Source organism: Lacerta agilis, chromosome 3, assembly GCF_009819535.1.
Source record: "Lacerta agilis isolate rLacAgi1 chromosome 3, rLacAgi1.pri, whole genome shotgun sequence".
NCBI classification, from domain to species: domain Eukaryota; kingdom Metazoa; phylum Chordata; class Lepidosauria; order Squamata; family Lacertidae; genus Lacerta; species Lacerta agilis.
Genome location: NC_046314.1, coordinates 73029029 through 73042306, shown reverse-complemented (window position 1 = coordinate 73042306; position 13278 = coordinate 73029029). Strand labels below are relative to the sequence as shown.

General features: G+C 38.3%; 1 protein-coding gene across 5 annotated transcripts in view; it reads left to right on the top strand.

Moving 5' to 3' along the window:
- SIPA1L2 (signal induced proliferation associated 1 like 2) overlaps positions 1-13278 on the top strand; it is a 79523-nt gene that overhangs the window by 23707 nt on the left and 42538 nt on the right. For all 5 annotated transcript variants that reach the window (XM_033144284.1, XM_033144283.1, XM_033144285.1 and 2 more), the window contains exons 3-6: positions 3343-3476; positions 7179-7367; positions 9424-9598; positions 10405-10508. In XM_033144284.1, the coding sequence (XP_033000175.1) occupies positions 3343-3476; positions 7179-7367; positions 9424-9598; positions 10405-10508 (602 nt within the window). The remainder of the gene's footprint in view (positions 1-3342; positions 3477-7178; positions 7368-9423; positions 9599-10404; positions 10509-13278) is intronic.

Sequence of the window (13278 nt, the reverse complement as noted above, 5' to 3'; positions counted from 1 at the left end):
GTAAGTCCCAATGAGTTCAATGGCATTTATTCACAGCCTAAGATAATTTGAGCTGTGTGGACTCTGAAGGACAAAAGGAATGCACCAGAAAATGATATATCAGTTAGGACTCGTCAAAGGAGGACAGGTTTGAGAAAGGTACTCAAGCAAGACTGTAAAGTAACTAGTAAATAATTTTTATTAGTTTTAGCCATTTTTGCCCCATGCTTCAAGTATGTTTCCATGACAGCTTTCAAAATTTCAAAATAATTAATTAAAATGTGCAATCATAAGCTAAAAGCAACAATTCAGAATGGAAAATATAAAACAGTAAGTAGAGGAAAACATTTAAAATTCAAAAAATTGAAAAGTAAGGTTCTATGAATACTCTTGAAGTAAGTTCAAAGAAGAAATGGGAATTAAATTTCCCACTCCTACTGCCAGTGAAGGCAAAGCTAGAAGGATAATATATTCAGATTATTTTTTATCACTTTTTAAAAGAGGCATGTTATTAAACAAATAATTGCTTGATTTGGGAACTTGCATGTGTAGAAATGGTCAGATTTGGCAAAAAGAAAATTCTGTCTATTTGCCATCCAAAAATGTGGGAATTCTTTATATTAGATTCTTTTTTTAAAAAATGTGTTGGAATATAATCTGTATAAACTAAAACCTACTTTCTTAATAGAAACTATGTATACAGTCGTGTCAGTTATGAAAATGTTTAAAGCACATTTGATTAGCCTATGAAAATAGTCACAATGACATTTACTGCACTCAGTTTAACTATCCTCTTAAGAACTGTGCTCATCCATGTATGTCATCTCTTACTTCCATATAAGTGAATAGCAGCTATTCACTTTGTGTAAGAAAAAAATAAGTTGGACAAAACCTGCAGACAGTGGGCACCTCAACTTCTACCATGAGGAATCTAATAGGGGAAGCAATATTCAACCCCCCCTCCCCAGAACAGCTTCTTCTCCCCCTTCGCTTTAGTCCTTTCCTAGGAATATATTTTAGGAGGCTCTAGGCAATGTGGAGTTCCCATTCTGACTGCACTTTTCCTTAACATGTAGGGTTTGAGGGAGTGGGAGGATTTGCATCCCTTGTTCTTTCTCACCCAAAAGTCTGTGTCCTCCCTCAGTCATTCAATCAGAGTAGGAAAATTAGGTTGCAGGAAGGATTAGAACTTGACATCTCCTACCCTTCTTATCAAACTTAAAAGGTTGTTAGCTAGTTTTGAATACACATAGGTCTTGACCAAATTTTGTAGAGGCTTGGAAGATGCAAATAAGAACTCTGCTTAGCCAGAAAGTTAGATGCTACTCAGGCTCACCTTATTAATGGCATTACTATGATGATAAATATGAATTGTAACGAGCCCTGTGTGTAGAGAATTAAGCCTTGGTTTCAAAGAGCTATGAAGGTTGATGCAAGGGGCTTGCCGTAGTCCAATGGAATGTTTCACTTCTTTCTCCTTTGAATGCCATATCAGTACATTTCTTGGCACTGTCTCAGTTTTAAAGGCAATGTGCTGCATGTATGACTTGTTGGACTGCTATTTAAGAAAACAGACAGTCCACTTCATCAAATTTGTTTTGCTGAGTTGTATATGTACCTGCAGCTCAGGGAAACACTTCATGCGTCTGATGAAGAAGACTATAGTCCACAAAAGCTTATGCCATAATTTATTTTTTAGTCTTTCAAGTGCCGTAGGGTGCTGAATAACAACTTAGATACTGAAACACTTGCATCTAAAAATATCAATATCAAAGGAACATTGACATAGAATACCGGTATTTTTAAGAATCTGGCAGAGCAATCAAACCCCCACTTTGCATCAGAGGTGGATTGGACTGGGCAGAAGTGTCCCTTCACCAGCTTTGTCATCCTCCCAATGGCCAGTGCCTGGAGAAAGACAACAGCATCATTCTGCTGTTGTGGTGCTCCCCCTTTTTGTCCTCTAAATGTTGGGGGGGGTGGCATTGGCTCTAAGCTCTTCCCCAGTTCCAGGTTGCCCCACTCCACCAAACTTCTGCTGCTAGGGAAGAAGGGAAGTTTGGATTCCTTTCTAAATAAATATTACAAACGCAATCCAGCCAGAGTTAAGGACATTTAAATACCACTTACTTTGGTGAGGGTATTAATGATGTACTTGATTTTCTTCCTTATTCTGTGTCCATGGCCATAGGCAGTATGCTTCTGAATACCAGTTGCTGGAAACCGCAGGGGGCAGGGCAGAGTTCTGTTGTGCTCAGCTCTTGTTTTCAGGCTATCAATGGGTACCTCGTTGGCCACTGTAAGAACAAGCTGCTGCACTAGATGGGCCATGGACATGATCCAGCAGGGCAACTCACCTGCCATTCACATGTCAGTATTATGACATCAGAAGATTGATGGGTGGATTGTCCCACCTACCTGTCCAAATTCCTTGCTTGGTTTCCCAAGCTTGGGAACTGCAGTGCAAGCAGTGTTGCCAGCTCTCTGCTTTGCAAGCCTCTCTGTGCTGCATCTTTCCACCCCTGATGTGAGAGGTGGAAAGGAACAACATGGGGCAGCTTCAAAGAGCAGTGCTGGTAGGGAGAGTTGGTTTTCATTGAATGGAAACTGCTTCTTCCTCTTTGAGCAAGGCACACTCCTCCTTACCATCACTTGCTAGTTGATTGGGAGCATGCCTTGCTCCAGCAAAGGAACTGTCAGGAGCTAGTGGGCCAGATGGGGAGATTTTAATTATTAATCTTAATTATAATTAATTATTAATCTTAATTATAGTTTGGCACACAGTTTGGAAGTTCCCTTCCCACACCTTAAATCAATAGGGCTTAAATATGCTTAACTTAGGTTGGATTGTACTTTGTGCGTGCATTTAGAAATGTGAGTTTTCTTGCAAAAGAGTTAATTTACTTCTAATATAGTTGAAATTACAGTTGCCTCATTTGGAAGGTGAGGAAATCTTGTTTTAAGAGAACCTGATCTGTGGATTGCCATAATTTCATGTGTGCCAAAATATACAAGACTAATTTCTAACAAAGTATTTCTTGCCCTGGCATCCCAGTATGCTGCAGAATGGGTTATAAACTAATGTGTATGGAAAAAAAATATTTTAGTTATTTGCATTTTTAAAAATGGCTGACAGTTTTCAGCTATAATACAGATCTATGCTGTATACAGATGTCCTAATTTGCAATACACTTATTATGCTTTTAGGTTCATTGTCCTGCCTGCACATAAGACATAATAAAAGTGTAAACAAATAGGTCTGAGGGACTTTCCAATCTCAACCAGTAACGTTTATCTGACAAACAAACAGGAATTTGTCAGTCTAATATTTCATTATTGTCTTCTCCTCTTTATGTACAACAGAGCATCAAAACTACTTTGGAACAGATGAAAATTTAGGACCAGTAGCAGTCAGCATCAGAAGGGAGAAGTTTGAAGATGCAAAAGAGAAAGAAGGTTCACAGTTCAACTACCGTGTAGTGTTCAGAACAAGTGAGGTAGGGTTTCCGCCAGGGGTGTTGATAGGTAGTTAAAGGACTTGGGACACAGTCCTGTGGCACAAATTTGCATAAAGTTTGCATATGCTTATTTATATGCATAGAAGCAAATTTAAATAGACTTTCAGATGGGAAAAATAAATGCTGGGGTTGCTGACAGGGCTTATTCTGAGCTATGAAGGTGCCATGAGGATTTTCTGGGCAATGTATACTGTATTATGCCCTCTGTCCTATCTGTAATCTATTGGTAAGAGCAGGTGTTTGCTTGTATTTTTTCTCCTGTTCTGCCTTCCTTCAGTAATAGAGCCCAAGGTAGCATAAATGTGGTTTCCAAGCAATTTCCCACTGAGGCACTAACCAGCTTAGTTTCAGCAAATTAATGGCCAGACCATACCTTGGGACTTATGTGTGCACAGAACAACAACAACAACAACAACAACAACAATTTGTCTCTGTTTCACACACACATGCTTACATGTCGTTTTAAAAACTCAGTGCCATCCACACATAATACCTGGCAACCCCAGATTAAAAGAATATCAGATGTGCAGGAAAATACTGGATGTACAAAACAGATAACTTAGGAAAATTAGTCTATTTTAAAGATGGGAACATGATGCTAAAGCCTGGGACATGGCAGGTGCCCAGGAGTTTTTACTAGTGCTGCAACGTGCCCTGCTGCCCTGTGAACAAAGTTTGCTTTAAAAAAATAATTAAAAGAAGGGGAAAGGGTCAGAAGTCTGGGGACTAGTGCAAAATACTCTCACTTGGGCCCTGTGGATTACCCCCTGGCAATGCCCCTGGTTTCCACACTGCTCCAGAATGTAGTGACAGGTAGTCAAAGAGAAATAATAAATTCACAGAGCTTTCATTCCACATTTAAGATAGATATATTCAGTATCATGTGAGCTGACTTCTGCTCTGCTCACACAACAGAACTTCCCCTTCTCCTACCTCATGAAATCTGCTCCAGAGGGTCCCCTATCTTCTGGAGCAGATTTGAGGGGTGCATGAGAGAAGAAGAGAAAGTGAAGTTCTCTTGAGAAGGCAGAATCCCATTTCTATTTCTGCATGTGGACATGTAGGCACTTGCAAGGAGAAACAGGCAATTACTGGCAGCAATTCCCATAAGCTGCAGTGGCTGGAGAAAGTGCCACTGCGGTTAAAAGAAAACCACAGAATTATAAATAATTATCTGTTTCCTTCCTGTTTAGCAGTTTGGTGTAAATTAGATGTATACATCTTGGTTTAGCACACTAGATGGATGGGAGCTATGGGTGATTCCCCCTGTTTATTACTAAGAGTGAGTGATACATGCTTTTTGCTGCCTGACAGTCTGGTGATGTTACTCTGTTCTGATAGAGAGTAAACTTATTTTGCCCAGTCTAGATTGTAAGAAATATAGTCTTTAATTACTGTTCTTGATTTATATACTTCTTAAGGTCCTGATGACTTCTAAGATGTTTGTTAGTTGTTTATAAAACATTGATAAAGTACAGAATAATTTAAGATATATCATAATTAAAATACGCAATAAAACAATCACATTAAAACAGCACAGCAATTAAAACAAGAGAATCAGGTCAAGAAATCAAGATAATGCTTGTGCAAGCAGGTGCATCTTCAAAAGCTGGTGACATGCCAATATAGATTTCAGCAGGGAATGCATTCCAGAATTCTGGTGCCACCAATGAAAAAGCTTGTCCCTGCATCACAAGCTGATCAACATTAGGCCATGTTCTTGTGTGCCCAGGTTTCAGAGTGATCTATGGAATTGGCAGGAGAAAGGGGACTGCTGTGTACCTGCTCCAGGGTTTGGTAATAATTACGACTGAATATAGCCAGCAAAGAGTGAGATTAATTTGGGCAAATATGCCCTAGTCTTTCATACAGCACCTATCTATTACAGAATTCTGGAGAAAGTTAACATTCAGAATGACACAGATGAAACACAAACACTTTTCTAGGGAAAGAAGTACACACACACACACACACACACACACACACACGTGTGATCTTGCCAGTATAATCCAGCAACTCTACCCACCCACAATCTCTGTTTTTTCCTTCCTATTTTATGTACTGTAACCCTAATTTCAATGATTATCTTGGTTCTGTTCATGGGGTAACAGTGGGAAGTCCTTTGTAAAGTGCCACCTGTGAGGAACGTCTGTTTATGTTTCCAAATCTGTGTTCCACTGGGTTTGACCTCAAGAATTATTGTGATTTTCTGTACTCTTGCCATTTGCGTTCAAATCCCTTTTCAATTTTGTAATTGCTATTGGTTTTGTGTCATTCTGTATTTCATTTTCAAGTTGTCTGATACCTCTAAAAACATTGGTAAATTCTGTTATAAAGTCCCACTAAATCAAAGGGTTTTAGTCCCATGTGTGTGTGTATAGGATTGCAGTAGTTTTACATTACCTGTATTTTGTGGATGTGCTTATAGATAGATAGAATATGATGGTTCGTGTAGAATCAAAACATATTGGAGCCTAGCAGTTCTTATGTCAGAAATTCATTTTCCCTATTGAGGAATGAAGGAAATGGGTACACTTTTCAAAAATAAACAGATGGTGAGCCTGAGAGTGCAGAAGATAAGTATGGCTGCAGATGCTTGACAGAAGAGGATTATAAAAGTATAAGCAGGCTTGGGAAGAGAGTGGAAAGGAATAATGTTTTGAGAGGGGGAAGGGAGAGAGGGAATGTGACATAGAATTCCTCTTCTTTAACAAAATACTTTAAATGTCTATTTTATTTTGTGTCATTGGATGTTCTAGCTATTAATTTTTTCCGTGTATTAACTATGTCAAGCACAGCAGGGTAATTTGTTGTAAAAGAATGGCATCATGTTCAAGGTTTAAAAAATAATAGCATCTGAAGTCGTAGGAGGGATGCTAATTAAGCCTCATGTACTTTCTTAGGCAGCTTTAACAAAACACATACCAAAATCTGGTTGTCCACCGTCAATTTCAGTTATAGGTAGTTTTTCAGTTCAGTTTTCTTTCTCTTGTTAATTAATCATGGGAGTGGCTGTGTATGACATTTGTGATAAATCTTTGTAAAAAGTTTCTCAGATCTTACATTAGCTAGCATACATAGAATTAAAGGATGCATTTTGCCATATAGTTTGCTGATGCAGTTTATGAAGTTTATATAAAACCTTCTAGGGGGCTGGAAACTGAGCCCAAAGTGATCTTTTCATGCTAACCTCCAAGTGCTATTGTTGAAAATATACTGCTTGTGAACATGCTTCAATAGACACCTGATTCTGACTGTTAACCCTTCTACTTATTTTATTCTTTTCAATGTGTGTGTTTAGTTGAATATTGAAGTTTTGCTAATTGCTGTTGCCCAGCACCACAGTAAATTAAGCATAAGTGTAGCCATGCTCAAGCATTATTGCTCAAGCTCGTGTAGGTTCCCCAACCTAGCACCATGTGCTAGATGAATGCATTTAGAATACTCTTCACAATCCTTGATAGTGCAGTTCTATATAAGTTCAGTCAAATGCACTTAAGACCCTGTCAAACCTTCCCATTCAGCATAGCAAAGTTGGGGGTAAGGTTAGCATGCATGTTCCTACTTCTCCCTACACAGGTTCAGGCAGTAACAGCTTAATAGAGTTTGTATCTTCCTTTTCCTTGTTGAAGATTGTGTTACAATGATAAACATTTAGTAAGACTTATACTCTCGCTGTAGCTTACCACGTTGAGGGGGGCCATTTTAGAAGATGCTATTCCATCTACTGCTAGACATGGCACAGCACGAGGTTTACCTCTTAAAGAAGTATTGGAATATGTAATACCAGAACTGAGCATTCAGTGCCTACGGCAAGCTTCTAACTCACCCAAAGTTTCTGAACAGCTGCTTAAACTTGACGAACAAGGGGTAGGTATTGCATGCCTTGTCTGAACTTGTGTGCCTATGAGTTGTCTTATTGCAGTGTTTGTTGTCATAAATACAACTGAATTTGATCTGACCTCTCTGTGGAAATGCAGTTACTTACTATAAGTGAAGGAGATTTTTAAGGAACTTTAACAAAAGGGGACTTTCTGTGTATTTATATTACAGTAAGATAATTTTGTAGGTTTTTTTTTACATGTTGGCTTATTTATATACTGCTTCAAATAAAAGTGGTTCACATAAAACAATAAGTATACAACATGCACATTTACACATACTAATCACAAGCACAAGTGGCTGTACTTTCCATGGAGGTAAAATACAGTTTAGTAAGCCATTTTAGGTAAACACACAATATTAGAAAGTTGCACATTGTATTAAATCATTGGTTTGCAATCTTTCACCTTTTCAGATTTTCCTTTCCTAATTATAATTAGCACACTTTATTCACAGTGGCGGTCTTCTTACTTGATATGGAATATATGATGGATAAAACAGCTGAAATTCTAATTGGGACTATTTAACAAGCTAACACTGCATGAGCAATGAAATGAACATATACTTTAAATTCAGAGTGAATAATGGTGAGATTAATTGGTTTGATAAGGCAGATCTGTTCTGCAAGATTATAAAAGGCATAATGAAGCATTTTATATAGAAATGCATATATAGATACAGAAAAAGAGCATCATTTTAATCAGCCTTATACAAATATGATGAGTAAGGTAAATATCTGCCTTTTTCCAAGGAGCTCAGGGCACCATATATGAGGATGTCTCATTTTATTCTCACATCTTGACTCCAAGGTGACCTTGGACCAGTCAACCACCATTTAAGGCTTTTTCTTACAATCAGCAATATATATATACTAGTGCTTTAAACCCGTTAAATTAACGGACACTAGAACATATGTGGTGAAACTTTTTAAAAACAGACTGCTCGCCTGCCGCCACTTGTAACGGCCGCTGCCGCTTAGAAGTACGTCCACGCGAGCGCGCACCCGCGCACACCCGTCGCTTCAACAGCTTCGCCCGGCCGCCCGAAGTCTCTGCGCTCCAAGTCCCAACAGCTGTCCGTGGGGCACATGCGCAGTAGCGCAATCCCATGGACACAGGGACCGGACGCAGAGACACTTGCACTTTATTAGTGTAGATATTTGAAATAAATTAATAAATAATAAACCAATCTGGGTTTTGTGAGCTGGGATTTGTCCGCTGGATTCCTCATTCCCAAGAGCAATATGCTTTATACAACACACCTCATTGATTCAATGACATACATTTTTTATTCTGTAGTCAGAGGATGTATTTTGACCAAATATGTTTTTTTCAGTGTACGTGATTATGAGCCTTGAGCATGGCTGGATATCTGAAAGCAGTACAGAAAGACTGCTGCTTTCTATCACTTGGTTAATTTTTAATAGGAAGGGTAAATGCTAATAGAAAGGATGTAGGAACACTGGATTCATCCTATTTTGATACTACTAGAAGAGAACAAATCAATTGCTATGGTGAAAGTAATCACCATTTGTTACAATCAATTAGCAATAATACTTACATTATAGATGCTTTAGTTCACCTGCAATTATTGTCAGAAATAAGCAAGCTGATTGTGTCAACAGTAGTTACAATCTAAAAGGGAACTTTTCCCTCCACCTCCACCTCCACCCAAATCCTTCACATAATTGGGAAAATAGAGAGAATGGCTGGTATTATAGCAAAGAGGAGGAGAGTCCATTGAACTTCAGGTATCTGAGAGCCAGTGTGGTGGTGTGGTTAAGAGCGGTAGACTCATTATCTGGTGAACCGGGTTTGCGTCCCCGCTCCTCCACATGCAGCTGTTGGGTGACCTTGGGCTAGTCACACTTCTCTGAAGTCTCTCAGCCTCACTCACCTCACAGAGTGTTTGTTGTGGGGGAGGAAGGGAAAGGAGAATGTTAGCCACTTTGAGACTCCTTCGGGTAGTGCTAAAGCGGGATATCAAATCCAAACTCTTCTTCTTCTTCTTCTTTCTGTTCTGACTAGTTTTTTCCTAATTACAGCTGAGTTTTCAGCACAAGATTGGGATCCTGTATTGCAAAGCTGGCCAAAGCACTGAGGAGGAGATGTATAACAATGAGACCGCAGGACCAGCTTTTGATGAATTCCTTGATCTCCTGGGTCAGAGAGTATGGCTGAAAGGTTTCACTAAATACAGAGCTCAGCTAGATAATAAAAGTAAGTTTTAATAATAGATTGTAATAAACACTAAAAGTATAAAAATAAGAGAATCTGTTATGCCAAAGTGCTTTCCTTCTGTAAGTGCAGATTACACAGAGATCAAAGAGACATCATCTACACTGCATTTCTTTCTTCCCTTCCAGTCTGAGCACAGTCACCCTACAGTGGGGCCAGGCAGTGTTCCAGGCCTGCATGCTGATGCTTAGGCCCAGAGTCATAGCAACAGATGAGTTTTATCTTTGTGCAGTTGAATACATTCCAACCATGCAGAGCTGTCCAGACACACCCACACCGACACCCATCTCCATCCTCCATCTAGGCAAGCAGGAGGCATCATTACAATTGAAGGACATGCTACAGACAGGCAAAGATGAGGGCATGGAGTAGGACCAGTGAGGGATGTAGCCTAAAGTGGTAGAGAGGCATGCCGAAGAGGCATGAGGACTGGACAGAGGGGCCTGGAGGGGGCACATTTGGGCCTGAGGTTCCTCATCCTTGCTCTAGGGAGACCAGAGCCAGGGGTTACGTAAGTGGCTGTGTTTTGCGTGCTCCGTCTTAGTGGTTGTGCTGCACCCATTTAATGGCATGCAACTTTCACTTGCCACAGGAAATCAGTTGAATGCCAAATTACAATAGGGACGTATGGCTTGGAAAGGGCTTCTGAAACTATTTGGAATTTATATGGAACTGTCATATTTGCTGGATGGTTTTTTTGTGGCCCAGTGGTGGGGAGGAGAGATGTTTATATTATACTTGAATTTCTGCATTGTCTTTATTGACCCACTTGTGGACTTTATTTTCAGCTGATTCAACTGGAACACATTCCCTTTATACTACCTACAAAGATTATGAAATAATGTTTCATGTGTCAACTATGCTTCCATATATGCCCAGTAACAGGCAACAGGTATGTCTCAAGTCAGCTTTAGGGAATCATGCATGATTTCTTGTCTGAGAAGTTTTTGTAGAATGTAATTTTTCTGTTGAAATGTTTGTTATGAATACTCAGTAAAAATTATTATTGTTGTTATTTTAACTTGAGGATTGCATATTGCTTAGGGATTAAAATGCTTAGGTTTATTACTTCTGTTTTGACCCAAAAGTTTATTCTGTTAACTATTCCCCCCCCCCCAAAAAAATCTGGTCTTTCCATTTTTAAAAAAAGAGATAATAAATTATTTCACTAAATTGCCAGTCTTCAGTGGTACAGATACTTCTGGAAACTTAAATACTTCCTCTCCTACTTAAACAAACTGAATCCAGCCTAATTTTTAATAATGTGCATTTAAAAGATGCGAGTATATGTAATTTGATTTTTCATGGTTTGAGTTTTGGTATTCTAATAACTTAACATATTGCTTGTCTGCTATGCACATGGATAATAGAGCATTATATAGCAAATACAGTTAATGTTTGAACATGTACCATTATGCTATAGTTTAGAATATCTTGCAGCATTAAGGATGGCTAAAAATGACATTGCATCAGAGGTTTTGTAGAATCCTAATGGTTGCAATCTTGAATGATTTGAAGTTAATGGGCTTTTGCCATTGGCTTGAATTGAATTATGATTTTCTTTTTTTGTTTTTGTAAGGTTAACCCTGTCTTTGCCTGTACTAATTGATATAAATAATACCTTTAGCATAAATTTGCTTTATAAATGCATATAAATGGGTTTAAAAGAAATAGATATTTTAAAATGTATAATATATTCCCACTTCTACGAATTAAATGTGTGAAAAAAGGAGCCATTCACAAATGAGATTACTGCTCAGAGTGTAACATTCTGCAAGCTAGTGTCTGCAGATAAAAGAAACAACAACAGTTCCTTGTATATCTGCACAAAGAATAAGGATTTCTGCAAACATATTTTCAGACTTATTGGCAGATGTATAAAAGTTATTTCCTTATCTGTGGTGATTTTGTTTTGGGAGAATAGCTAAAATTGTAGTAGTTAGGTTGTATGATAAAGTGGGCAAGTTGAGAATGTGGCAGAATTTCCAATTCTGGAGTTCTAAAAGAATAGCATCGTAGATGTATAAAAATCAAAATAGTTTTGTAATAATTGGCAAATCACTTTCCTAGAAGTGGGTAGGGGTAACCGGCTGTCTTGTTTACCAAATTCACCAAACCAGGATCTCTTTGTTATTTCAACCACTATCAGAACTTTATAGCTTGTTTTGTACCGTTTTAACTCAGGTGTACTTTCTATTGTTTTCAGTGGGAACTATTCCCAAGGCAAGTGCCCAGAGGATAGAACGAAGCCTTTGTTGGATAAAGAGAGAAAGTCTTAATAGTAGACCTGCACAGTTCTATCTAATGAGAAAATATAGTAGCAACACCTTAAGCTAGAAATTATACGTGAAAAGGCATATAGGAAATGGCTTTAGAATACATCTACCTCAATACTGTCTACACTAACCAGCAACAGAAACTAGGGTTTCTGATAGGGGACATTTCCAGCCCTACAGCTAGAAATGCCAGGAACTGAACTTGGGACCTTCTGCATACAAAGCAGATGCTCTGCCAGTGAGCTATGTCCCTTCCACTATACATCTTCCATATTTGGTCTGCCTATGGTTTTTGGAACCATTTTGACCATTTATGATGATACAGAAAAAATTCCATCTGTCATACAAAGTTAATTATATTTCCATGTAATTTAGAAACCCTTAAATTTCTTTGGGATCCAGTGCACATGCCCAAGGTGATTAAAGTGATAGGTTAACATATCAAAGTTGTGAACAAGGAGCTTACTGCATTTATTTGTAAATATTTTATTCCCTCCAACATGACACAAAAGACAGTATACACTGGAATAACAAAATGTTTGAGAAACTGTAATCTATCTGTGGATGGGTCTAAATTGCAAAGTTTAACTATTGTAGAAAATACTTCTACAAAAGATATAGTCAGTGTTGATTTCAAATATTTTTGTTCCTAATTGCAGGCAATGACACTACATTAGATCCTTACTTGATGTTGAATGTTTGTCTTTGTCTTGGTTTTACCTAATCTGTGAGCATAGGAAATAACCTTTTACCTTGATCCACTTCTTCCAGAATTGTATGGTGTTTGTCACCCTCACTATTGTGTTTGCTTGAGCCACTCATTTCACTCTTCAGTTTTCTTACCTTTGCTTATATCTTTACCTAAATATTCCCTAATGTGTCTTCCTCTCTAGACAAACTAAAGCCTGTTCTTGGTTTATCCTCAAAATTTCCCAACCTAATTCCATTATTTCCCCAGTAACAATCACACCCTTCCACAATGTTTTAGTAAACACTCATCAGTCTTTGTACCTTAGACAGTCTTGGTATATTTAGCAGTAATATCATAGTATTTTCTATGGATTTCTTTGGATAAAATAATGTGGAAGTTTTCCATATTTAGGTACCGTAATATTGGCCTCATTTGCACATATCACTAAGTCGAACTATGGCTTAATTTGAACAAAACTGTGTGTTGGTGCACATAGTGAATATTATGGCTGCTTAGCTCCTTCCCTGCTATTTCACTACCAAGAGGTAAACCATGGTTTGACTTAGCATTACATGTAAACTTGGGCTTACAGTTTGTCTCCCCAAATCAAACCAAGAACAGTAAGCCGAGAATAAACTTTGGCTACAGATTGTGGTTTGTTTGGAGTGAGATGAACCATGATCTCTAGTTCATAA